The sequence below is a fragment of the Myotis davidii genome, unplaced genomic scaffold (genome assembly GCF_000327345.1).
Source record: "Myotis davidii unplaced genomic scaffold, ASM32734v1 scaffold370, whole genome shotgun sequence".
In the NCBI taxonomy this organism is placed as follows: domain Eukaryota; kingdom Metazoa; phylum Chordata; class Mammalia; order Chiroptera; family Vespertilionidae; genus Myotis; species Myotis davidii.
In genome coordinates this window covers 17,669,025-17,694,295 of record NW_006288615.1, presented here as the reverse complement: position 1 = coordinate 17,694,295, position 25,271 = coordinate 17,669,025, and the positions used below count along the sequence as shown (strand labels likewise).

General features: G+C 39.0%; 1 protein-coding gene across 4 annotated transcripts in view; it reads right to left on the bottom strand.

The window, feature by feature from the left end:
* The window catches only part of SLC25A12 (solute carrier family 25 (aspartate/glutamate carrier), member 12), a 171,559-nt gene that overhangs the window by 63,158 nt on the left and 83,130 nt on the right, over positions 1 to 25,271 (bottom strand). For 3 of the 4 annotated variants that reach the window (XM_015561985.1, XM_006760630.2, XM_006760629.2), the window contains 2 exons: positions 24,188 to 24,241; positions 4,652 to 4,794 (listed from right to left, as the gene is read on the bottom strand). In XM_015561985.1, the coding sequence (XP_015417471.1) occupies positions 4,652 to 4,794; positions 24,188 to 24,241 (197 nt within the window). Of the gene's footprint in view, positions 1 to 4,651; positions 4,795 to 24,187; positions 24,242 to 25,220; positions 25,266 to 25,271 lie in introns of those variants that run through there. The other variant, XM_006760628.2, reaches the window with a different exon arrangement.

Here is a 25,271-nt window from a genome sequence, read left to right as displayed (position 1 = left end):
TCTTGCGTGGGGGGCGGGGGGTCCCTCAGCCCAGCCTGCACCCTCTCCAATCTGGGACCCCTCGGGGGATGTCCACAGGGATCAGGCCTAAACTGGCAGTCAGACATCCCTCTCACAATCTGGGACCGCAGGCTCCTAACTGCTCACCTGCCTGCCTGATTGCCCCTAACCACCTCTACCTCAGCCCCTGCCACTGTGGCTTGTTCCAGAAGGATGTCCAGAATGATATCTGGAAGGTCATTAGGCTGTTCGGTCTAATTAGCATATTATACTTTTATTATTATAGATTTCACCAAGTTCAGGAACCTCTGAAGATTATTCATGAACAAGAGGAGGTTAAGAATCCCTATATTTTTAGAAAATTCCACGTTTCTCTGCTTCTAGAAAGTTTCCGTTTCATAAACTTACTTATAATTTTTATGACATAACTTTGAATTAGATTTCCTAACCAATCCCAATTTGACTCATTCCAAAGACAGAGAAAAAAAAAAGTTGAAAAAGTTTTTACCATTTGAAATAGAACATGTTTACCTTTTGAAAAGAGAAGCAAGTGATGATGTTGTTTTAAGTAAACACCATTCAACATTATTAGATTCTTTACTTACCAAAACCCATTTTTGACCTATTCTTCTCTGGCAACTTAAACCCTTGACCACACTTTTAACAACCCAAGTGAGTCTGGGAGAATCACATAAATGATGCTTCATAAAAGACACCACTGAAATGGGCCAGATGTTCACAAAAGGAAGCATCTGAAAAGACATGGATACTCTGAAAACGGTTCTCGGACCAAATTAATAACAATAAATACTCTGATCATTCCTAAAACAGCTAAATGTATATGCTACTTTTAATAAGTCTGAAGAAGGAATTCTGATGAAACAGAATTAATTTTTTTTGGATGTTCTTTTTCTTTTTATTTCAGAGAGGAAGGGAAAGGGAGAGATAGAAACATCAATGATGAGAGAGAATCATTGATCAGCTGCACGCCCACTACTAGGGATTGAGCCCACAACCCTGGCAGGTGCCCTTGGCCAGAATCGAACCTGGAACCCTTCAGTCCACAGGCCAACACTCTATTCACTGAGCCAAAGCGGGTAGGGCTAGAATGAATTTTCATATGCCTTACTGTTTAAGCACTATGAGAAATCTAATAACTAAATGGTCCACAGTAACTATCAGCTGATTTGACTTTTTTAAAGATTAGACACAAAATATATACAACTTCCCCAATGTCTGCCATTGATAAATTATATAAAATCTTTCTAAGATATAATCCTCATAGTAAATGTCAATGCAGGAAAATACAAATGAATATAACATTAAACCTGGACTCAAAGAAGATAGATAACATTTCTACTTAACAATTACAATAGTCCCCTAGGCAGATATCACTGCATTCAAATCTTGTCCTACTCCAACCTATGATTTTCCTAAAATCGTATCCTTTACTAGAGGCCCAATGCATGAATTCAAGCATGGGTGAGGTCCGGTCGGCCTATCCCAATCAGGGCTGATCAGGCCGGGCTGGCTGGGGAGAGGGGATGCAGGAGGTTGGCCAGCCCGCTCCGCCACCTGGTCCAACTCCCAGTCGAACTCCCAGTAGAGGGGACAATTTGCATATTAGCCTTTTATTATATAAGATGATAATGGAAATAATGTTTAAAGGTTCCTTATTGCCCAGTTTTGTTTTGTTTTAGTTTTTCACACAAGCACCTCTACAGGGAAGAGAAAAACTCCTGGGTCTTTGGAGGCCTGGGGATGTAACTTGGAACTCATGAAACAAGGCAAAATTTTCTTTATACAGTGGGGCCTTGACTTACAAGTGTCCCAACTAACGAGTTTTTTGAGATATCAGCTGTCTCTCGGACGATTTTTTGCATTGAGTTGATAGAGTAATTTGAGTTAATGAGCTCCTTAATGAGCTCCTTAATGAGCTCCTTAACGAGCTCAGTCTCGGAACGAATTAAACTCGTAAGTCAAGGCCCCACTGTAATTCATACAAATATTCCATCTGCTCCATAATACAGTCATATGTGATTTTAATATAAAAACAGTGGCTTTTTTTCTCCTTGAATTGAATAAACTGAGACTCTACTAAGATGCACCTTGTGATCTCTGCGACTATACCATAAACAGCCAGGCTAAAAATATCTCCACGACTGAGAGTCATGAGCCCCTCTTTGACAGCATATAGTCAAGCCTAGCACACAAAGCCAACCACAACTCTAAAAGTGGCAAAGCAGCACCACAACCACACCAAAGTACTTGTAACACAACCTCGTCACTCACACTCCCCAAAACACACACACACACACACACACACACAAACGCCCTTTGGTGCTTCAAGTCACTACTGCTCCCTCTTTCATGGAATTCTCCTTCCTACTTGTCCAACCACCAGCAAGCTCCTTTCATCTTGCCAGATTTCACAATCATCACCTCTTCTGTGATGCTGTCCTGACCACCCAAAACAGACTTAATAATGCTTTCTTGAGTGTCCTTTGTACCTTTTATATACTCCTGCTGTAGCATCTTATCCCCAAAGTATGACTTTTCTGTGTTGTTTACCCATTCTTTATCTCACTAGGCCATGAGTTTCTTCTTAAGACCAGGAACTCCATTTTATGTTTGCATTTCTAAGGCCCAACAAAGCCTGGAAAATGGTGTTTGTTCAATAAATGTTTGTCGCCCTGGCTGGTTTGGCTCAGTGGATAGAGCATTGGCCTGTGGACTGAAGTGTCCCAGGTTTGATTCCGGTCAAGGGTATGTGCCTTGGTTGTGGGCACATCTCCAGTGGGGAGTGTGCAGGAGGCAGCTGATCAGTGTTTATCTCTCATTGATGTTTCTAACTCTCTGTCCCTCTCCCTTCCTCTCTGTAAAATATCAATAAAATATATTTTAAAAAAATAAATAAATGTTTGTCAAATAAATGAGTAGACAGAGAAATGAACAAATAACACTCTCTAAATTCTTCCCTGATTTTTCTTTATATCACATATAATCTCCTAACATATTCTAATTTACTTTTGATTTTGTTCATTTTTGCATAGTTTATTCACTGATGCAATTCTAGCATGTAGTACAGTGCCTAAAACATAGTAGATAGTAGGTATTCAATATTTATTGAATGAATGAATGAATGAAAGAAATATACTTAGTTATCTGAAAACCAGTCTGCTCAGATTATATATAAAACTAGGGGCCCGGTGCACGAAATTCATGCACTGGGTGTGGGGGGGGGGGGTCCCTCTGCCCAGCCTGCCCCCTCTCACATACTGGGAGCCCTCAGGCGTTGACCCCATCACCCTCCAATAGCCTGATGGGCCCCTTGCCCAGGCCTGACACCTCCGCCAGAGGTGTCAGGCTTGGACAGGGGACCCCCATCTCCCTCTGATCACTTGCTCCACCCCCCGCCCAAGCGTGACGCCTCTGACCCAGGCTTCAGGCCTGGGCAAGGGGACCACCATATCCCCCCAATACCCGGCTCCGCCCCCCCCACCCAGGCCTAACGCCTCTGGCCAAGACATTAGGCCTGGGCAGGGGACTCCCAGCTCCCCGTGATCTCCCACTCTGCCCCTGCCCAGGCCTAACGCCTCTCCACCCCTGCCCCCGCAGGACGCCTCTGGCTGAGGCTCCGCTTTAGGCCCAGGCAAGGGACCCCTAGCTCCCGGGACTGCCAGCTTCGACCGTGCCCAGCTCCCATCGCTGGCTCCACCCCTACTTCCTGCTATCACTGGCCAGGGCGGAAAAGGCACCTGATTCTCCGATCATGGCTGGGGGACAGGGCAAAGGTGGCCCCAGGGGGTTTCCGATCACTGTCACTGGCAGGGGGCTTCTTCCTGCTTTCCCTTTCACCTCCCTGCATTGTGCCTACATATGCAAATTAACCGCCATCTTTGTTGTCAGTTAACTGCCATCTGAGTTGGCAGTTAATTTGCATATAGCCCTGATTAGCCAATGAAAAGGGTAGCGTCGTACGCCAATTACCATTTTTCTCTTTTATTAGTGTAGATATGACTTTTCACACATAAGTTTTTCAAAAGAAAAAGAAATGCCAGTATCCTTGATAATAGTAGTAAATAACACAGTTTTTATGATCACCTCAGAAAAAATATGATTTATTGATATTAAAATTCCAAACTGTCATAGGTAAACTTATGGTTTTTCCATTTTTTTAAAAAAATATATCTTATTGATATTTTACAGAGAGGAAGGGAGAGAGATAGAGAGTTAGAAACATCGATGAGAGAGAAACATCGATCAGCTGCCTCCTGCACATCTCCCACTGGGGATGTGCCCCAACCAAGGTACATGCCCTTGACCGGAATCAAATCTGGGACCCTTCAGTCCCCAGGCCAACGCTCTATCCACTGAGCCAAACTGGTTTCGGTGGTTTTTCCATTTTTTAATCAGACACTGCAGGGCATTAACCTTCAAAAAATGCATAAAGAGCTCAGCCAGTGTGGCTCAGTGGTTGAACGTTGACCTATGAACTAGGATGTCAGAATCCCATCAGGGCTCATGCCCCACTTGCAGGCTTAATCCCCAGTAGGGGACCTGCACTGATGTTTCTATCTCTCTATCCTTCTCCCTTCCTTTCTCTCTAAAAATGTTTTAAAAACATTTAGAAAATGCATAAAAGTCTTACCCATCCTTGGTTTGATCAGCTACTCCTGCCAAGAGCTGAACAATCTTCGGATTGCTATCTGGATCATTATACAGCCCAAGATAACGCTGGACAAAGTCTTCCGGGGTCATGTAATGCTCTCCATCGACTTCAGTACTGGCATACTATAAAGTAGATAATGTATACTTAAATATTAAAGTTACTCAATATCATTTTGTAGCTAACAAATGTCTTAGGAAAATGTAAATTAAAGGCAAGTATCAAAATCAAAATATGGAAAATGCAGACTTTTTCTCTGGATAGTGAAAAAACAAATACCAAGAGCATGACCTAAGAACATTGGTAAAGTACTGATATACTATGTCAGCGATTTTCATCTCATGGCACACATAAACTAATTACTAAAATTCTGCTGCACACCAAAAAAATATACTTTTTTGCCAATCTGACAAAATAAAATAGATATAATTTTGATTCATTCACACTGGTTGGCTATTGTTGTGTGGGCTGTTTTAATTTTTTTTATTTGACAATCTATGGGGAAAGAGGTCAGTGCTTTTGAGTAAACAGTTAAGGTATTGCATGGTTCTTTTTGTTTATTTTCTGTTAATCCTCATCTGAGGATATTTTTTTCCCACTGATTTTTAGAGAAAGTAGAAGGGGGGAAGGAGAGACAGAGAGAGAGAAATATTGATGCAAAAGAGACACACTGATTGGTTGCCTCTCGCATGAGGCCCAACCAGGGGCGGGGAGCAAGCCTGTAACCCAGGTATGTGACCTTGACTGGAATCAACCCAAGATCTTTCAGTCTGTGGGCCAATGCTCCAAATACTGAGCCAAACTGGCTAGGGCAGGTATTGCATGTTTTAGAAATTCTTGTGGCACATCAATTGAAAATCACTGATCTAGAAAAATGAAGTTGCTTTAGCTACTTCACTCAACTATCAAAGTAGTACCATCAGAAAATTTCCCAGAATTGAAGAAACACATAATAAATTAAAAAAAAACAAAAAAACACCAGGACTTGGCCCACAATCATAAAATTATAGACCATCAGAATAAAGAGAAAATCCTAAAAGTTTTCAGAGGAAAAAAAAAAAGCAGGTCACATATGAAGAATTATGAATCACAGACATCATGTTCCTCTCAACAGAAACACTGGAAGCTTGAAGACAATGCAGTAAGGCCCTGAAAATTCTAAGAGAAATAATTTCCAACCTAGAATTCTAAGTTGAGCCAAACTTTCAATCAATTGTAAAGGTAGGTTGAAAGCACTTTGAGATAGCCACATTCTCAACATTTTTTTTTTCTCCATTCATGTGTCCTTTCTCAGGAAGCTATAGGATAACTTGCTCCATCAAAAAGAGAACATGAACCAAATAAGAGGGAGATGTGGGAATTAGGAAACAGACAATTCAACTCAGGAAAATGGCCAAGGGAAATCCCAGAACTGTGCTGCAGGCCCCAAGAGTACCTAATCCTGGCTGGGGCAGAGGGTTCCAAGAAGGAAGCCACTAGGGAAAATGAAAGGTCAGCTTATCCAGGGCATTTATTTGCCTATGTCGAAAATAACACTGGGAGAAATTTAAATCTTTGATCAAATGTCACCTTTTCAATTACACCTACACTTATCATCCTATTTAGTCTTACAACCCATGCCTGTATCTGTATTTCCAATTCCCCATATGTTGCTCTGTTTTCCACTTGGTACCTTTCACCTATACTTCTAAAATACTACATATTTTACTTTTTTTATCTTTATTATCTATCTCCCAATTAGAATGTGTCAGAAAGAAAAAAATATTTGTCTAGTTTGCTCACTGATGTACCCCAAGCACCAAAAATAATGCTTGACAGCCGAAACCGGTTTGGCTCAGTGGATAGAGTGTCGGCCTGCGGACTGAAGGGTCCCGGGTTCGGTTCCGGTCAAGGGCATGTACCTGAGTTGCAGGCACATCCCCAGTAGGAGATGTGCAGGAGGCAGCTGATTGATGTTTCTCTCTCATCGATGTTTCTAACTATCTCTCTTCCTTCCTCTCTGTAAAAAATCAATAAAATATATTTTTTAAAAAATTAAAAAAATAATGCTTGACACATAGTAGGCACTGAGTGAATATTTATTAAAATAATGAATTGGCAATAGGTACAAAGATTATTAAGTAAACCCTAGCCAGTTTGGCTCAGTGGATAGAGTGTTGGCCTGTGGACTGAAGGGTCCCGGATTCGATTTCAGTCAAGGGCACATGCCCAGGTTGCAGGTCGATCCCCAGTGAAGACATGCAGGAGGCAGCCGATCAATGAGTCTCTCATCATTGGTGTTTCTATCTCTCTCTCCTTCTCCCTTCCTCTCTCTTAAATTAATAAAAATATATATTTTAAAAAAAGATTACTAAGCAAGTTTAAAGTTAGGTGATGCTGTACTTTATGAAAAAGTAAATAATGAAAAAGTATTTTTCTTGTACAAAAATAGGAAATATCATAATACATGACGTAACTAAAACATTAATAGTAATAATGTAGATACCAAATATTAACTTAATAATGATTACAGCCCTAGCCAGTTGGTTCAGTGGACAGAGCGTTAGCCTACAGACTGAAGGTTCTCAGGTTCAATTCCGGTCAAGGGCACATACCTCAGTTGCAGGCTCAATCCCTGACTCCAATCAGGGTGCACATGGGGAAGGCAACCAATCAATGTGTCTCTCTCTCTGTGTGTGTCTCTCCTTCTCCTTTCCACTCTCTCTAAGACTCAATGTAAAATTACCCTAGGGTGAGGATTAATAAAAATAAAATTATGATTACAAATATACAGTGAGGAATGGAGGAAAAAGAATGGGGGAGAACATAGTATAAGGAATTCCTCAACTACTATAATAAAAAAGTTAATAATGACTAGAAATAGAAGTATCCTATATAATAAAAGCCTAATATGCAAATCGGCTGAATGGCGGAATGACCGGTCGAACAACTGGTCGCTATGACATGCACTAACCACCAGGGAGCAGATGCTCAATGCAGGATATGCCCCAGCCCATAGGCCCCACGCCAGACAAGACGGGTGCCAGCAGGGGGCCCCCAACTGCTCCGCTCATCGTCCCACAGATTGGCCCTGATCGCCAGCCAGGCCTAAGGACCCTACCTGTGCATGAATTTCATACACTGGGCCTCTAGTAGAAATATAAAGGAAAATACCAAAATAAATAGCTAAAAGAATTACAAGTGGTTGCTTCTGATAAAAAAAGACAGGGATGAAAGGACCAGAGCAAAGAACTTTTGGTTAAGCATTTCAAATATCCTTATTTATAATCTAACTTTTAACAAGGACAGCATTAAATAAAAAATGTTTCCTTTGTTGTATTCTGAAACACACCACAGAGGCTATCACAGAAAATTCTGTATCAACCTACATAAGAAGTAGCCCAAAGTGGACATATTTTTACTAGCTAGTGCTAACAATAGCACCTAGCGAATATCACCCCAAAATAAAATCATGTTCTCTCTACATGCTATTAAAAGTCATTCCTAAAAAGGTCCTGGGTTTCAATCCTGGCCCTACCACTAACTCACTGTGAGTGTTCAACAACTCCATTCTCCAGCCCCCTTAGACATATCACACAACTATAAAATGAAGACTAAACAATTTTTGATGTTTTAAAACAACAGGTATATAAACATAGGATTAAAAAATAAACTACACAATATTGCTACTAATAGTGAATGGATTCTACCAATTCCTATCAATTGCTTCCTCCTCTCCTTCTTTAATGTATGACATAATCTGATACATTTACCAAGATCACAAATACAAGAATTTTTTTTTTCAGGAATGGGGAAAGGCACAATGTCAGGGAGACTACTGCAGTTGGAAAGAGGGAGCAACACAAGGAAGTCTAAAAGTAGAACTTAGAGAGACTGACAAGTAAACCACTAAGAATATGAGTGCCAAACCACAATATGAAAAATGAACTATGGGAACCAAAAAGGAGTGGTTCATTCTAAGGATGGATAGGATGGGGTTGGGAGGAGAAAAGAGAAGGCCTGTTCAAAACAGGCCTTAAAAGTAAAATTCAATTTCAACTACAAACAGAGAGAAAGGATATTTTAGACTAAAATATAATAGTCAATGTGAACAAATATAGAAATAATTTTTCTTCTTCTTTGGGGAGGAGAGAAGTTAGCTGGAGAGAGAAATGGTAACAAAGAGGAGGTATACATATAAAGATATGTAGATGATGAAAATGAAAAGACAGTTTGAGACCAGATGGTGGAAGACTGAAAACTAAACTGAATAACTCTGCATTTTATTCTGTGGGCCATGGGATAGCACTAAAAATTTTAAGGGAGGAGAGGTATTGTCTCATCTTTGCTCTCCCTGGTAGCAATGTGAAAGATGGATTGGGGAAGAAATAAGCTGATTAGGGGCAAGGAGACCAAGCAGTGACTATCACAAAGATCCAGGTGAAAGAAGCTGAGGCTTAACCAAGGCAGAGGAAAGTGCAAATTAAAAAAACAATGGGGGGAAAAAACCAATGGTTACATTCACCCATTGCTAATGGATATGACTTTAATAGTGTTACATTCATACCATTCAAAATTAAAACGGTACAAAAGGATATTATACAGTGAGAAGTCTTCCTCCCACCTCTGTCCCCAGTCACTCAATTCCCCACTCCAGAGGCAGTCAATCTCTTGTATATCCTTCCAGATCTCTTTTACACAATGAACAAGTAAATTACATATACATGATATATGTGTATATACATTATATATACATGTCAGTATACAAATGCAAGTATGTTTGTATGAATATTCTTATCTAGTTCTTTTTTACACAAATAATAACAACTATTTACACTGTTCTGTACATCTTTTTTCAAATTCAGTCCTTTTAAAAAGTGATTTAGCAATAAGTACATACACACAAATATACCTATACATCATGTATAAAGAGCTATAACAATGCTCACATCCTTTAACAAAGAATCCTGGGCATGACTCCTATGAAAAAATTTAAGAAAGGAAGAACTAAATACAAAATAAGAAAATACAATAGATGGGTTATGGTGACCTTTGTTCTCTCTCTTCACAATTGTTTGAGTGTTGCTTTCTTTCTTTAATTAGCATATATAAATTTTCAAAAGAGAGGATATATGAAAATATTTGCATTAGTATTAACAAAATTTGGCATCCAATTGTCCTTTGGGGGGGCAGAGATGTCTTATAGCAATACCTGAGTTTGATTGCCAGGATTATCACCACTACACACACAGAACACATACATATACACACACTTGCACACATTAAAAGTATACAGTACTTACTGAATCACCAGAATTTCACAATATTCTTGACTTTAAAACTACCAGGAAATAGAGCAGCCTTAGCACATACTACCAAGGACACAGCAGCCAACAAGGAAAACAAATGCTTTTGTTGACATGTACTGGAACAGGCTCAGCCAGTATCTGGGATTATAAATGATGCCAGAGAATCACTTACCCTGAGGTATTTTGCTAGTGTTTTCCCCAACTCTCCCAGTCTATTTTAACTTGATTTTGTCTAAAAGATCAAGTGTACAGCTGAGAGAAAAGAAAGTCTTCTCATCCACAAGGAGTCACTCACTACTTGACTTCTGCAGGAGATAGTTAATTAACTCATTACATTAGAGACAATTACTTGGCAATGTCAGTGAGCCTGTTGCCTGAACAGACAGAAGAGGGAGTTTAGAACTGAAACTAGAACCTACGCAGTCAGTCAAGATGCTAAAACATTTCAAGTATTTTGTTAAAAAAAAAGCAGATACTATAAAATGGGTAATATATTTAAACCAAAAGTACTTTTAATGCTTTTAAAATAAAAATGACCCATTTAAACAACTTCATTAGTTTTAATGCTTCTTATTTTAACTGACTGGGTAATAATGTCAAACAGATTTTTAAAAAGTAAACATGGCCGTCCAGCTGGTGTGGCTTAGTGGTTGAGCACTGACCCATGCACCAAGAGGTCACCAGTTCCATTCTAATTTGATTGGACTGCAGGCTTTATCCCCAATAGGGGGTGTGCAGGAGCTGCTGATCATGATGGTTTTTTCTCTCATAGATGTTTCTCTCTCTCTCCCCCTCTCACTCTAAAATCAATAAAAACTTTTTAAAAGTTATATATATATATATATGTAAACATGGTCTAGAGCAGTGGTTCTCAACCTGTGGGTCGCGACCCCTTTGGCGGTCAAATGACCCTTTCACAGGGGTCGCCTAAGATCATCCTGCATATCAGATATTTATATTACGATTCACAACAGTAGCAAAATTACAGTTATGAAGTAGCAACGAAAATAATTTTATGGTTGGGGTCACAACATGAGGAACTGTATTTAAAGGGCCAGAAGGTTGAGAACCACTGGCCTAGAGGAACACACAAGGCTAGAAATAAAAAGTTAAGTGGCCTTATCGAGACCTTTCTGCTACTCAAAATGACTTGAGTGTTTATACTAAAAACAATAAAAAGCAACTTAAAACAAAATTTGAGACTCCCAATGCTAAAAATTTAATATAACAAACAACTTACTAGTTTCATAATATCATTTCCATTTTGTTCCTGTTATTTCAAAGGGTGAACTAAAATGACTTTAAATTAACCAAAAATTATATCCGTACTCCAAATAACTTTAGAGTTAATCATCTGCCATTTCAAAGATGTCTCTTAAGCACTAGTAAATCCTCTTGGGCAAGAAATCAAGGACACATGAAAGACATAGACAAGAAGTGGCTGAGAGGATCTAAAAAACAACAAAACCAAAACCAAAACCACCACAGGTGGTCTATTTTCTTAAACTTTATCCAAACCTAACTCAAGTATTTGAATGTAAAAGTGCATATAGCTTTGACATTTTCAGAAATATTTAAATTTACATTGAGTATAGTTCACATGTGCTTGAAAAAGCTAGACATTCTGAAGCTTGAGAAATAAGATGGATCTTGTAGATTAGAATCTGTACACATTTAATCCAAATTATTGCCTATAAGAGATGGCAGGGTTTCATACTCACACTGAACTACCTCTAGCTGCAAATGAAAAGATCATGTTATCTAGAAATGTTCTGCCTATCAAGCCAACAGATCAACATGTCAAGACCTCACTTGCCTGGAGTAAACTAAATAGTAGTAACTCACTTGCCATTTATCAAATTTAACCTTAAGTGACCTTTAGAGTGTGCTACCTACATAAGAGGTTAACTATAAAACAAACTTTACAAAGAATTTACACAATATCCTAAATTTCCATTGAGTAAGGGGAGAAAAGGTTAACTTAAAATTCAATAACATGAATGAGTAAAAAAAAACAAATAGTCTAAATGATACAAATTACCTGCTTAAATGATTTAAAATTTTTTTAAAATACCCTTTGATGTTTTCTATGTCTAAAAGATTTTTTCAGAGATTACACAGGAAAATTCTGATCTGCTGTGACTATAAAGCTGGTTACTTTTTAAAAATTATGCAGTGTATCAAGATCAAGGATTCCTTTTTATGTATACCAAAATCAAGGTAGTGTATATAGAAGCACTACTTTTTAAACTAAAAATCTGGTAAAATCAAGTCTTTCAGGTTATTGTGCATTCAATTAAAGGCATTTATGAAGCACCTTGCCTGATACTAGATGCAGAGATCAATAAAACATTGTTCCTGTCCTCAGATAGCTCAGAGACAATGGCATGATGGACACCTAAACCAGGGTCAGAAAACAGGTCCTAATCCCATATACTGTTCACTAGTTGAGATTTCTTGAGCAAAACACTCTGAGCCTCTTTAACAGAAACAGCTGTGTTGTTGTGAGGGGAAAAAATGAAATCTTGAACACCAAAGTTCTTGTTATTATAGAAGAACTATTGAAATTATTCTAAAATGCTTAGAAACACAGAAAAGTTTCCCTCCTGCTTTACTGAATTTTTCTGCTTTTGCTCAAACCTGAAGGAGTTATTGTTCTAATTCTTAATTTTTCTCCAAACCAAGTTTTCTTCCCACAATTCTTGGGTTTATCAGGAGATCAGTCCTGACTAGTCTAGGCAGCTTCATCTCTGCTTATCCATCATGTGGCTGTAATATGAGTCAAAACAAACTGTTCCTCTATGACTTTGTTCCAACAGAGATGAAATGTCATTTTCAGATCTTAATATACTTTCAATTTCAGTAAATCAAATGACAATGTCACAAAGTTCAGTAATTTCAATTATTAAATAGAGCACTTCCCATATAGAAAAATGAATTACATGAACAATGGGAGAAAAAGACATGCACCAAGGTAAGAGCTGAGCATATGAGGCGGTTGAACCCTTTTGCTGTTCTTCCCTATTACTGCTCCTACTCCTCATAGGAGCCCAATTTAGTAAGGAATGCATGCCCTTTCACTACAAAAGCACTCTGCATAATGAGCAAAGACCACAACTGATCTGACACACAAACCCTCTTACAACAGTACAATGTGGAATTCACCTTCTATCATAAATAATATTTTAATGAGTAAAAATAAGTTTATCACATTTGGCCACATTAATTTTAACAACTTTATTGAGCCACATTAATTTTTTTTAAAAAGATTTTAGTGATGCAAAGTTTTTCTGATATTTATCAAAATCAAGTACACATGCTTTGGGAAAAGGTAGTTTTATTCATCTAAATTTAATTTGCATTTTCAGTTGCATATTTCACAAACAAAATCTTTTATTTGATTTTGCAAAAAAAAATTCCTCAAATGTCTGCCTAACTCAGATTTCTTCCATGAAATACTATGGGCTTATTTTTCTTTTTGCTTTAATATATGTATTTTTACTATCCATTACAGCAAGTCCAACTGTTAAGTACTAAACAATGCAATTCCTAACACAGTAGGGAGGTACAAGACCCTTGTTAATCACTGAAACCAACTGAAGCTACCGTAATAAACTAGGTCGACCAAAACAATTTTCTCCTTAAAATAGCCAAAAGCCTTGGAAATAAAATAACGACCTGAGAGAACTCAGTAACTGGAACCAAAGGTTTCTAGGGGCAGATTATTAAGTTGAATAATTAATTTGCATTGTTCTTAAAATAAATATTTCAATATCTTGGTGGAAGTAACCATGGGAACATAAAAGGAACATATATATTTATAAGCCTGGGTAAATCATGCCTTTGACAATCAAGGTACAACTCCTAGGGAGACAGAATGCTTTAATGTTGGTAAGTCTTGATTAGATACCAAGATTTTCACCACAGAGAAAGGAAGACCTTTATCCTTGTAGGAAGCAGAAAATATTAAGAGAGTTAAGAGACAAATCCCCAGAAGGAAAGTTGGGGAGGGCAGGGGTAAGGGGAAGAGATCAACCAAAGGACTTGTATACATGTATATAAGCCAAACCAATGGACATGGACAACAGGGGGATGGGAGCATGAGTGTGCGGGCCGGGGGCGGGGGGGAAGGTTGGGGGTTAATGGGGGGGATGAGGACACATTTGTAATACCCTAACTAATAATAAAAAAAAGAAAAAGAAGAGAGAGTTAAGAGACAAATTAACCAAATACAATGTATGAACCTGACTTAGATCCTAATTTTTTTTGTTGTTTGCTTGATAGAGGGAATTTAATATAAGAACTGGTCATTAAAATAAGAAGGGATACTGAGGCAACTCAGAGATGAGCAACAGCAAGAATCACTCCTGCCTCAGTTACTAACAGAGATGCTCTCTGAAGTGGGGAGGAAGAGGATACCTCGGCTTCTCCTTCCTCCTTCTCTTCAGTGTCCCATTAAGTCCTTCCATTTTGACAACACTATCCAGAAAGCAGGTGGCTAGGGAGCCTGGACAATGTAGTTGACAGGTACTTAGCTCAGGTTCCCTTGAACACTTACAGTTAAGCAAGGCTTATGGGTATTGGGAGATAGAATTCCAGAGAAGCAAGAGAGAGAGGAAAAGGGAAATGAGACGTGGAATAAAACAACTTAAAAAAAATCAGGAAAATTTCAACACTGAATGGAAATCCATGTTATTAAGGAATATTTTTAGGTGTGATCATCTTATTGTGGTTTGGCTGGTTTTGCAGTCATCAACTTTTAGAGATACATTCTGAAGTATTTATTAAGTATTTATGGATACAGTGATATGTTGTCTGGGAATTGCTTCAAAATAATCCAATGCAGCTGCAATATAGATAAGCAAGATTAGCCATGATAGATGGTGAAGCTGAGTAATGGGTATATGGCAATTCATTATGCTATTTTTCTCTAAATGTGTATATGTTTAAAATTTCAATAATAATGTTTTTAAAAGGCTATTGAACAATGAGATGATTCTAGATGTACTAACATTATGTAAAAAATTGCATTAAAATACATAAACCATTTACTGTACAACCTTGAGCAAGTTACTTCACCTTTCTGGGTCTCAGTTTCCTCATCTATAAAATGGGAATATTAACGATACTTATCTTATAGATTTGTTCTGAGGATTAAATATGATTTGTATAAAATACTTAGACTAGTACCTGAGACAAAACAGTGACTCAGTAAATAACCAATTACAGTTTTAGAAATCCAAAAATGGCCATGGCACTGGTTTCAGTGAATGATGCTTCAGAAATTTCAGCAGTCCTCACTTAGCATCAATAGGTTTTTGAAACTGAAGCAAAATGATGTATAAAGAAACCATAGCCTAATTGATATAAAAAATCTTAAGGTCTTATAGCAGCTCATCAACATTATAATGAAACAGTTGAGCACAATGACATTATTCGAGGACCTGATGCACAAAGTAAAAAAGAGTTGGACAGAACTGGGACTTGCTGATTTATTTTTTTTAAGTTACACCTAAAAAGTGAATTAAAAGTCGCTCTTTCAGATTTGTTTTGATATTTCAGAGTCTATAATTAGACTATTATTCCTTCTCTGATCCAGACCGGGCAACTGAGAGTTCAAGGGAAAACTGCGTATCTTCCACAGCCTCACAGGTCTCTCAGTCTTAGACCATGCTATGCCCCATCTCAGAGCCTACAGACTTGAGAGAAGCCATTACCTCTTACAATTGTATTTCAGAATGTGGGGATTTGTAAACATCTTCGGATGTAGGTCTCAAGAATATAAGTAATTAACTGATTACATGTACACAGTCATAAACACATATTAATATCTTAAGTTACTTTATAGGCCCAGCAGTTACCTGGGGGAAAATAAGGGACTCAAATCCTATTCAGGAAAGAAAAGTCCTCATCTCATTTTAGAAGAAAAGGAAAAGAACAAAGAACCAAACTTTATTCAGTTCTCCATGTGTCAGGCACCATTTACACATTATTACCTCATTACCTCACACAGGGATACTAGGTGTAATTATCCTTCTGAGAGACAGATGAAACAGGCTCCAAAAGTAATGTGAACACCTAAGGTCACATAACAAAAGGGATCAAATAAGGATTCAAATCCAAGTTAAACTACAAAGCCCACGTAGACTCCAGCTACACTCTGTTGCTTCCTGGAAGACAAGTTACCTGAGGCACAACTCAAGATATTCTAAGAACCCTATAGACAAGAGGTAATTAAATTGGAAGAATCAGTCTACTCAAAGCAATCATTCATGATAAAGCACAGAAGTGTATAAGAGAATTTAAATTTCAACTTTTTCTTTTTGAACAAGATCTATTTAAATACAAATTGAATCATTCTATAGTACTTCCTAAGTGCTAGACCTTCAGTGGTTTCCACGATACCCTTTAAAAAAAAACATCCAAACTCTTCTCCGTGGCCTATATGACTCCTTCAGCCTGATCTCTTACTAGACATTCATCCCCCTCACTCACTGATGCCTCAGGCACACTGGCCTCCTTTCTGTTTTTTTTAATATACCAAACCCTTTTCTATATCTAGGCCTTTGTACATGTGAGTCCTCTTTTTGGAATTCTTTCCACCCACCTTTCAGTTCTTAGTTCTAGTATCACATCCTAGGGACTTTCACTGACCACCCTCTTGAAAAATAATAGCCTTTTTCATCATTCTGTTTATTTCCTTAGTAGACTTGTCACTGTCTGTAGTATGTGTGTGTGTGTATGTGTGTGTATACTTGTTATTGTCTGTCTCACCCCTACCTAGACTGTGAGGTCCTACCTTTACTAAACTCCTTTATCTTAGCTCTATAACCTAGTTATAACCTAGCACAATGCCTAACCTGCCATGTAGTAGGCAATGAAAAATGTGATTGATAGAACATTACATGGCATCTAATAACACTAATTTTCTCATCTTTTCAGTTATTTTTCAATTATTCTAGTTGATTCAAGGATAAAGTCTCACTATGGTGCCAGTTTGCCCTTAATGCCTAACACTTTTTTAAAAAATGAGAACTCTATATAGTTTATGGCAAATACTTTATAAACTTAAGATAAAGGTTATTTATTATCTTCAACCCCTATATTCTAAAGAACTTGGGAAAACAATCAGTGTGGTTATGAAACTATAGATCCCCTTCTGTGCATCTCATACTGAGTTTATTCAATCCAATTTATGCTAGGAAGTCCTCTTTTGACTTCAGGTTTTGAATTGCTAAATTCTTGCTTTTTAAATTGTTCACTTGCTCAAAATTTGATACATACACATTGTAACCTTGTTTCATTTTCCCCTAATTCTTCCCCAACCAAGTTAACAACTTAGTTTCTATCCTTCCATATTTTTCTCAATGCCCATTAAATCATACAAACATGTGTAAATATGCATATAAGTGACTTACAGAAAATTAGTATTATGCTATATACCAGTGATGGCGAACCTATGACACGCGTGTCAGAGGTGACACGCGAACTCATTTTTTTGGTTGATTTTTCTTTGTTAAATGGCATTTAAATATATAAAATAAATATCAAAAATATAAGTCTTTGCTTTACTATGGTTGCAAATATCAAAAAATTTCTATATGTGACACGGCACCAGAGTTAAGTTAGGGTTTTTCAAAATGCTGACACGGCGAGCTCAAAAGGGTCGCCATCACTGCTATATACACTTCTTTACATTTTTCTTTTCTCACTTAATAGTACATTGGAAATCCCTCTAAATCAGCTGCAATAGATCTAATACATTCTTTTTAGTATCTGCATAGCTTAATTTTTCTACCACTCCCCTTTTGAAAGCATTTTTGTTCTCTCCCCTTTTTGAGGAAGAGCTGAGTACTGCAACTAACAATCTTGAACATATATATTCTTACTAGAGGCCCAGTGCACAAAATTCGTGCACAGAAGCAGGGTTCCCTCAGCCTGGCCTGCACCCTCTCCAATCCAGGACCCCTCAGGGCTGCTGGCTCCTAACTGCTCACCTGCCTGCCGGCCTGATCCCCCTAACTGCTCTCCCCTGCCTGCCTGATCACCTCTAATCACTTCTGCCTTGTTCCCGCCACCATGGCTTTGTCCAGAAGGTCGTCGGAAGACGTCTGGTCTAATTAGCATATTTCCTACTTTGATGCCAGTATCATTGATTTCACCCTAGAAGCTTCCCTCCCCTCAGCCGGGACTGCTTGCCACTTGAGCCAAACTCACTGTTCAGCCCAGGACTTGATTTCCCGAGATAGAATTATGGAGGAGGAAAAATAGTTTTCCTCTACCCTTCTGAGTTCTTAGCGGAGGCCCTTGTAGTGACAGACAGATTACCAAGAGAAAAACAAAAGTTCATTAACATGTGTACCTCATGTATATGTGGGAAATCCCAGGGAAAAATGAATAACTCCCCAAGGTGGCTTAGAATCCAGATCTAAATACCTTCTTCCTAGGGAGAGGGGACGGGAGATGTAGGCCTCTTAGAGGAGAGTACATGATTTTTAGGAAAGATGAATGGGGGTGGGGGAGATAGTTTGTAACAAAGTTTGAGTGTGATGTCAATTTCTAGTCTCCTGTTCTGTGACAGGAGTCAGTCTTCACTGGCTGGTGGCACTTTTCCCATGAGGGAACCTTTTGGGGTGGGGTCCGATTTTAGGCAGATCAGGAGACTTCAGTGAAAGCCTCTCCTTGCATTTGCTGTTTTTCAAGCATCTGCTCAAGATCAATATAACAACATGGCATATGTTGGGGTGGCATGTTCTCTGTCCTTCAGAATAAACCCAACAAAAGCTTGTTTCCTCTCTTAGATGATTTGCCACAGTAGCGTTATTCCCTGGAGACAGTATTCTAACCAGACCTTCCTGGGAGTGGTCATAACATGCCCTGTGCTTGGAGAAAGGTGTGGGCCATATCACTAAATAAATCAGTCAGTTTTCTCATCTTGTGGAAAGGGAGATAATGATAGTTTATCTCCCTTTCCACAGGTTTCCTGCGGGTTTGTGTCTCTGCTGCAGCCCCAGTGGCCCCAGCGCCTCTGTGGCCATGGGGCTTGGGCTGCTGGGTGCCGGCCGCTCTGTGGGCTGTGTCTCTGCTCCTCTGACCCCAGCGGTCCCAGTGCCGTCTCGGCTACGGGGCTTGGGGCCGCTGGCTGCTGGGCTCCCCTGCAGGCTGTGTCTCTGCTCCTCCTGCCCCAACACCGAGGTAGGGCTTGGGACTTCTGGGTGCCAGCCCCCCTTCAGGCTCTGTCTCTGCTCCTCTGGCCCCAGTGGCCCCAGCGCTGCCTCGGCTGCAGGGCTTCGGGCTGCTGGTGCCGGGCCCCCTTGAAGGCTTGTGTCTCTGCTCCTCTGCCCTGGCAGCAGCGGTGACCAAGCAGGCTCAGAGGCCCTCTACCAGCAGGTTGGGGCAGAACGCCTGCGTCATCGCCATGGCGACAACGCAAGCATCCTGGCCCAGCCACTGCCATCTTTTGTGGCAGAGTGATGGCTAATTTGCATATTACTCTTTTATTATATAGGATGAGTATTTTTCTTTCTCTGGGATAAATATCCCAAAAGTAGAACTGTTTGCCCAAATGGTATCTTCTTTTTCTTTGAAACCCCTGCCATATTGCTTTCCAAAGACTCTTTGTTTCCACAAATATTGTATGAGAGCAATTTTTCCCCTCCACTTTTGACCTGAGTTGATGCTAACATTTTTTACTACTACTTGTATTATAACTATAATATTATGGTAAGTATCCCACACTTTTGAAAACATAGTCCTAATGCATATTCCAACAAAGTGGAAGGGTCTCCTGCTAAAAGTTCTGCTTAATTTCATTCTCAGCCCCAGGTTACTGCTAAAAGTAAGTAATTACAAAATATGTAAACAAATTTTATTAAATAAAAGGACATTTCTTTCAAATAAAAATGTGTTACCATAAAACTAAGAATCACTCTTTGTTTTACATTAACAGCATCTTTGTCCACTTATTCTTTAATCCTAAATAAACAAGATAGAAAAAGAAAGCATTTTCATGATTTTATATGGGATATGATCTTCATTGTTACATTGGTGATAATGAGAAAAAGAATAGGCTCAAAATAATTTTTGGTCTAGCATATGTAATGAAAGGTGCAGTCTCAACAAGTGTTGCTTTTACCATAGAATACTTTGATAAATGAACAGAAGGTCTACCAACTAAAAAAAAAGAGTTCTTGAAAAATCATACACTTAAAAAAGTTTTTTAAATCTACTTTGCCACAAAGCACAGACCAGATAAAGTTTTTATTTTGAAAGCTGTCAGCCTTATAACAAACAGCCTGTAGCATTCTTGTCTTCACCTCACCTCCTTCATTGCTTCTATTTTCTCCTTTTTTGTACTGTATACTTCTGATATAGCAAAATTAGGTCGATGATAGTGAGTGGGTGAGAGAGGTAAAAAAAGAAAGATAAATCAAGAAATGACAGTTGAAAAGGTAGTAATAGTAAAACCTTAGCTTGGCAACTGGTTGTAAAATTATAACACAGACTAACACATAGAATTCATTTGTTGTGCTCCAATTTTATAAACTTGAGGAGGAGGAAAAAAAACCAGATTTTTACTGAATATTATCTGTTCTTTTTTAATTTATAGGAAATACAGCTCATCAAAATTTTAGAAGCAATGAATACCGAAAAAAAGCATCTATTTTCCTATACTCAAAATAATAATTCTTTATTCTCATAAAGCGTCTCATGAACTCGCACACATCATTTCACTAAACATAAATATAACAGCACTTTAAAATAGGAATATTTTGCTGCTTACAAAACAAAGACTTTTGAGCCATACTGGCTATTTGTGAATTTAGACAGTTAATGACACAATTCTAAATTTTATTTTAAAAAAAGAGCTTTCAACTGTGTTCTAAAATTCAAAATTAAATCATCTTTTTAAAAGCTCAAATGATCCTGAACTCAAGTGACCCTCAAATCTTACCAAAACCAAATTCAATTAACAGGGTAATTTATAAACATATATTTTTATTGATTTCAGAGAGGGATAAGGAGAGATAGAAACATCAATCATGAGAGCATTAATTGGCTGCCTCCTGCACACCCCTTACTGGTGATTGAGCCTGCAACCCTAGTATGTGCCCTGACCGGCAATCAAACTGTGACCTCCTGGTTCATTGGTCCACACTCAATCACTGAGTCACATAGGCCAGGCTATATTTTAGTTTTTTACTGTATCTTTTTTGTAAAACTCTACTTTAAACTCCCATGGGACCATTCTCCCTAGTTCTCTTCCTCCTCCTCCTCATTTCAATTGTGGATATTACTTATAAATCAGCCCCTTATTCCTTGTCTTATTTTATATTCAATTCCCCTAATCACAAGGATTCATGCACCACTTATATGAATTTGTATCTGTCCAAATCTGACTTAAACTTATTGGGGCACATTTATTTATCTATCATACTTAAACTCCTCTCCCCCAAAATTCCTTAAATAGATGCTTCATCAATTAGCATCTATTCTAAAAATGCCAGATTCAATACTCCTTCCTTTACAAAGTCCCTGGTATTGTCCTTTCCATTTCCCAGCCTCTCCAGGTCATTATCATTCACATATATTATTTCAATAGCCTCTTAGCTGATCGTCCTACCTACTTCCAACCTCTCCACACTTTGTCCAACGAACACAAAGAGGTGCCAGAATTCACCACTTCAATTTACCCACTCAGAAACCCACAGTGCCTTCCCACTGTTTCAACTCCAAACTCTGGCCAAATGTTCTAGGTAGTTACAGTGTAGAGGCCCTTTTAAAAAATCACCTAAGTAAATAGATTTTTTTTCTTTAACTTAACAAACATAGTTGTCATTAACCCCTCAAAAAACTAGGCATAGTCCTAGCTCAGCTGTTGGCAAACTACGGCCCGCGGGCCGGATCCGGGCCGGTTTAAATGAAAAAAACTAAAAAAAAAAAAAAAGACCATACCCTTTTATGTAATGATGTTTACTTTGAATTTATATTAGTTCACATAAACACTCCATCATGCTTTTATTCCGACCCTCCGGTCCAGTTTAAGAACCCATTGTGGCCCTCAAGTCAAAAAGTTTGCCCACCCCTGTCCTAGCTCTTTCTTTGTACTTCCATCTCTCCTCCTCCCAAAAAACAAATCCATACAGAACTATAGATTTTTCCCATGGGTTTTTAAAATTGGAAGGGCCTCAGTTCGGATGTGGTAGGTAGGTGGAGAGACATGGAGCAGAGCAAGGACAATGGACCAGGTACAAAGCCCTGGTGCCTAGCAAAAGAAAATTGCAGAGTGGGACCTCGTCCCCAGGGTGACCTTTCCTCCCCTAGCATATCAGGGATCCTAAGATTTGGACCCCCTGATCTTTTCTCCCTAGAGTAACACCTAGGCCTCAGTTGTATTTCAGGTCCAGGCCCAGAAAAGCAGCAAAACCAAACAAGCAACACCATAGCTGACCTCAGAATCAGCTGCATTGAATAAAGACCCCCTGCCCAGACACCAATCAACCAATCAGTGAAAACCCTGACCCTGAAAGGACACACCTGGAAAGCTACTGAATATTCTATTGAGATATTCCCTCAAAACTTCCCTTAAAATCTCCACACTTAACAGGGAGGACCACCTCCATCTGCCTCCCACACACGCCCAAGCTCCTCCTCTTCCTTCCTCTTCCCCCAGGAACGTTACCATTACATTCCTCATTCCCAGGGCCCTCCGCACGTCTATACCTTGTTTCCTAAGCCCGTTTCCTCTACAAATTACTCCTTCTACCTCTGTGATTTTCCAAATAAATGTTCTCTTATAGTTTGAGTTTTGGCTCTGAATTCTTTCCTAGGCAGAACTCAAGTACTGAGGTTGCTGAACCCTGATCCAGTCCGATCCTGCCAGTCTAACACCTGATGCCTTCCCACTGCCTACAACACCCATTCCCTTAAGTCGTACTGAGTCCCACATGAGAAGATGAAACCCAGAAAGGCCAGATAATTAGCCCACCGGTACAACCAGATAGGACTGGGAATTAAACCCAGTGCTCCTGACACTCATGTCAATGCTCTTTTCCCTGCATCATGCATCATTTCAACTGACTTCTTCCATGCCTACTTAATCTAGAAAACAAAAGTAACTATATCACATGAACTCACAAGACAATTGGATAGAATCATATGGTGTGGATACTAACATATATTTGGCTATTTTCAAGAACTTGTGTAAGGAATAAGGATTTCAAACCATAAACAGAGCATTTCTATTACAATTACATTTATTCTTGAAATTATGCTTCCCCTAAAATCATCTATGCAGCCTCATCCCCAAAAATAGGTTAAGCAATCCATGTCTCAGATAAAAATGTCATCTATTCCAGGCTCATCAGCATATGTTAGAATCTGTTCCTAATATAGAATCATAAACTTTCGGAGTTGGAAGGAACCTTGAAGATCACCTCTCATTTTACAGAGAAAACTAATACCCAACAGGGACTGCCTAAGGTCAGAATTTCTGTATAAGAACCCAGGTCCTGAATAGAACATTCTCAAAAGAAGGTTTCCAAGAAAAAGCACAATATTTAGTGGAACACTTTAGTTTATTTCTCTACATCCCCTTAAGCAACTTCTTACATGTTGAACTTTGGAATTTAAGAAAGCAAAACAAAAAACTAAGATAACTTTTTTTTTAAGTTTATAGCCAAGTCACTGATCCTAAAACTTATCACAAGTTAAGGTGGCTCCTGGCAAAATCTCAGACAGTAATATTTTGTAATAAAACCCCAAAAGTGTACAGATATAATAGTTTAAAAATAAAGGGAGAAAAGACATACATAAATTGACTAGCAATAATTGTTTATCTCTGTAAAAAATTACATAGAGAACTGTTTGTAAGTATGAAAACTTTAAAAACATGCAACTTTCAAGAAAGAATTTTAATGTCAATACATTCATAAATTGTATTTTGGTCAGTGCTTATGGGTAGTTGGAAATTCTTCTTTTAGCATTCTTTTACATGTCTTGAGTCATGTTACAAAAACAATAATTGAGGAAAATCTTTTATCAAACTTTAAAAGAATAAAAACCTTCATCCAAACCTTAATAAAATAGGAATTATAAGCTATATTATCTAGCCATGTTAAGAATATATCAAAATAGACCATTCCTAAAAGTTAAGGCCTGACAAGTACTAGATTTACACCTTTTTCCTCCAGTAAAAAAAAAGAAAAGCACACTACATAGGCCAATTTACCTGTAGGAATATGTTTCTTAACTCATGAGCATCACCTCGCTTGGTTGTCTGCACCTGTAAGGGGAGAGAGAGAAAAAAAAAAAAAGCCAGTTAATGCTTCACTAGAGGCCACATCTCTTCAGATTAGAGTTCACACGTGCTAACAATCAATGCTCTTATCTTTTATAAGGGCATTTAGTTTAAAACAAACCAAAAGCACTAATACTGATAAGAACTGTCAAATTGGAGATCTGTGACTACAGGGTGGAAAGACAAATGTGAAGAGCCTAAAACAGAGAAAATCTACCAGGTAGATTTCATCTGGATTGCAAGGGAAGGCAGTGAGAATCAATCCATTACTTTACTCCACATCCACTAACAACACGGTTAGCAACCACCCACCTTCAAATCAAGAGGCCAGCAAGAGTAGATCAACAGGAAAGTTGAAACACCCAAATTAATCGCATGGCCTAGCAGCTTTTCTTACCCGCGGAAAGCAATCCAGAATACAATCATCTCCCCTCCCCTCCCTTTCCCCACCCAACTTAAAATATGAAAGCTGCTACGTTTCCAAATACTTTCGACCTCCTGCCACCTGCAGCGCAAATGCCAACCAATGCCTCCAGTCACCATGAAGTGTCAAATTACTCAATTACGCCGGGACCCCCCCCCCCCCCCCCCCCCCCCACGCAATACACAGATGCCGTAGGTACCCCGACTTTACATGTCACTTCCTCTCACTCCCTTTTCGATGGCCTCCAACTCCGGACTCACAAACCCATGCACTTAGAGCAGGACAGTACTCTTCCTTCACAGACCCGGGGTCCTCACAGGCCCCTCAGACTCACAATCCCGCCTCCTTCCCCTCCCCCAACCAGGCATCCTCTCCCTCCGGTCCAAGCCCCACACAGCTCTCCCACCCGCGGGCTGGAGCCTCAGGACACGCTATCTAAGAACCAGGCAAAGAAGGAAATGGGAAGAGGTGAAGGGCTACAGGCAGGGTCCCCAGAATGTCTCTTATGCAATAAAGGCAGCAGTAGAGAGTTGGAGTCACCTTGACCGCCATGCTGTGCTCGGAAGCCGGGGACGAGCAGGGCGAGCAGGG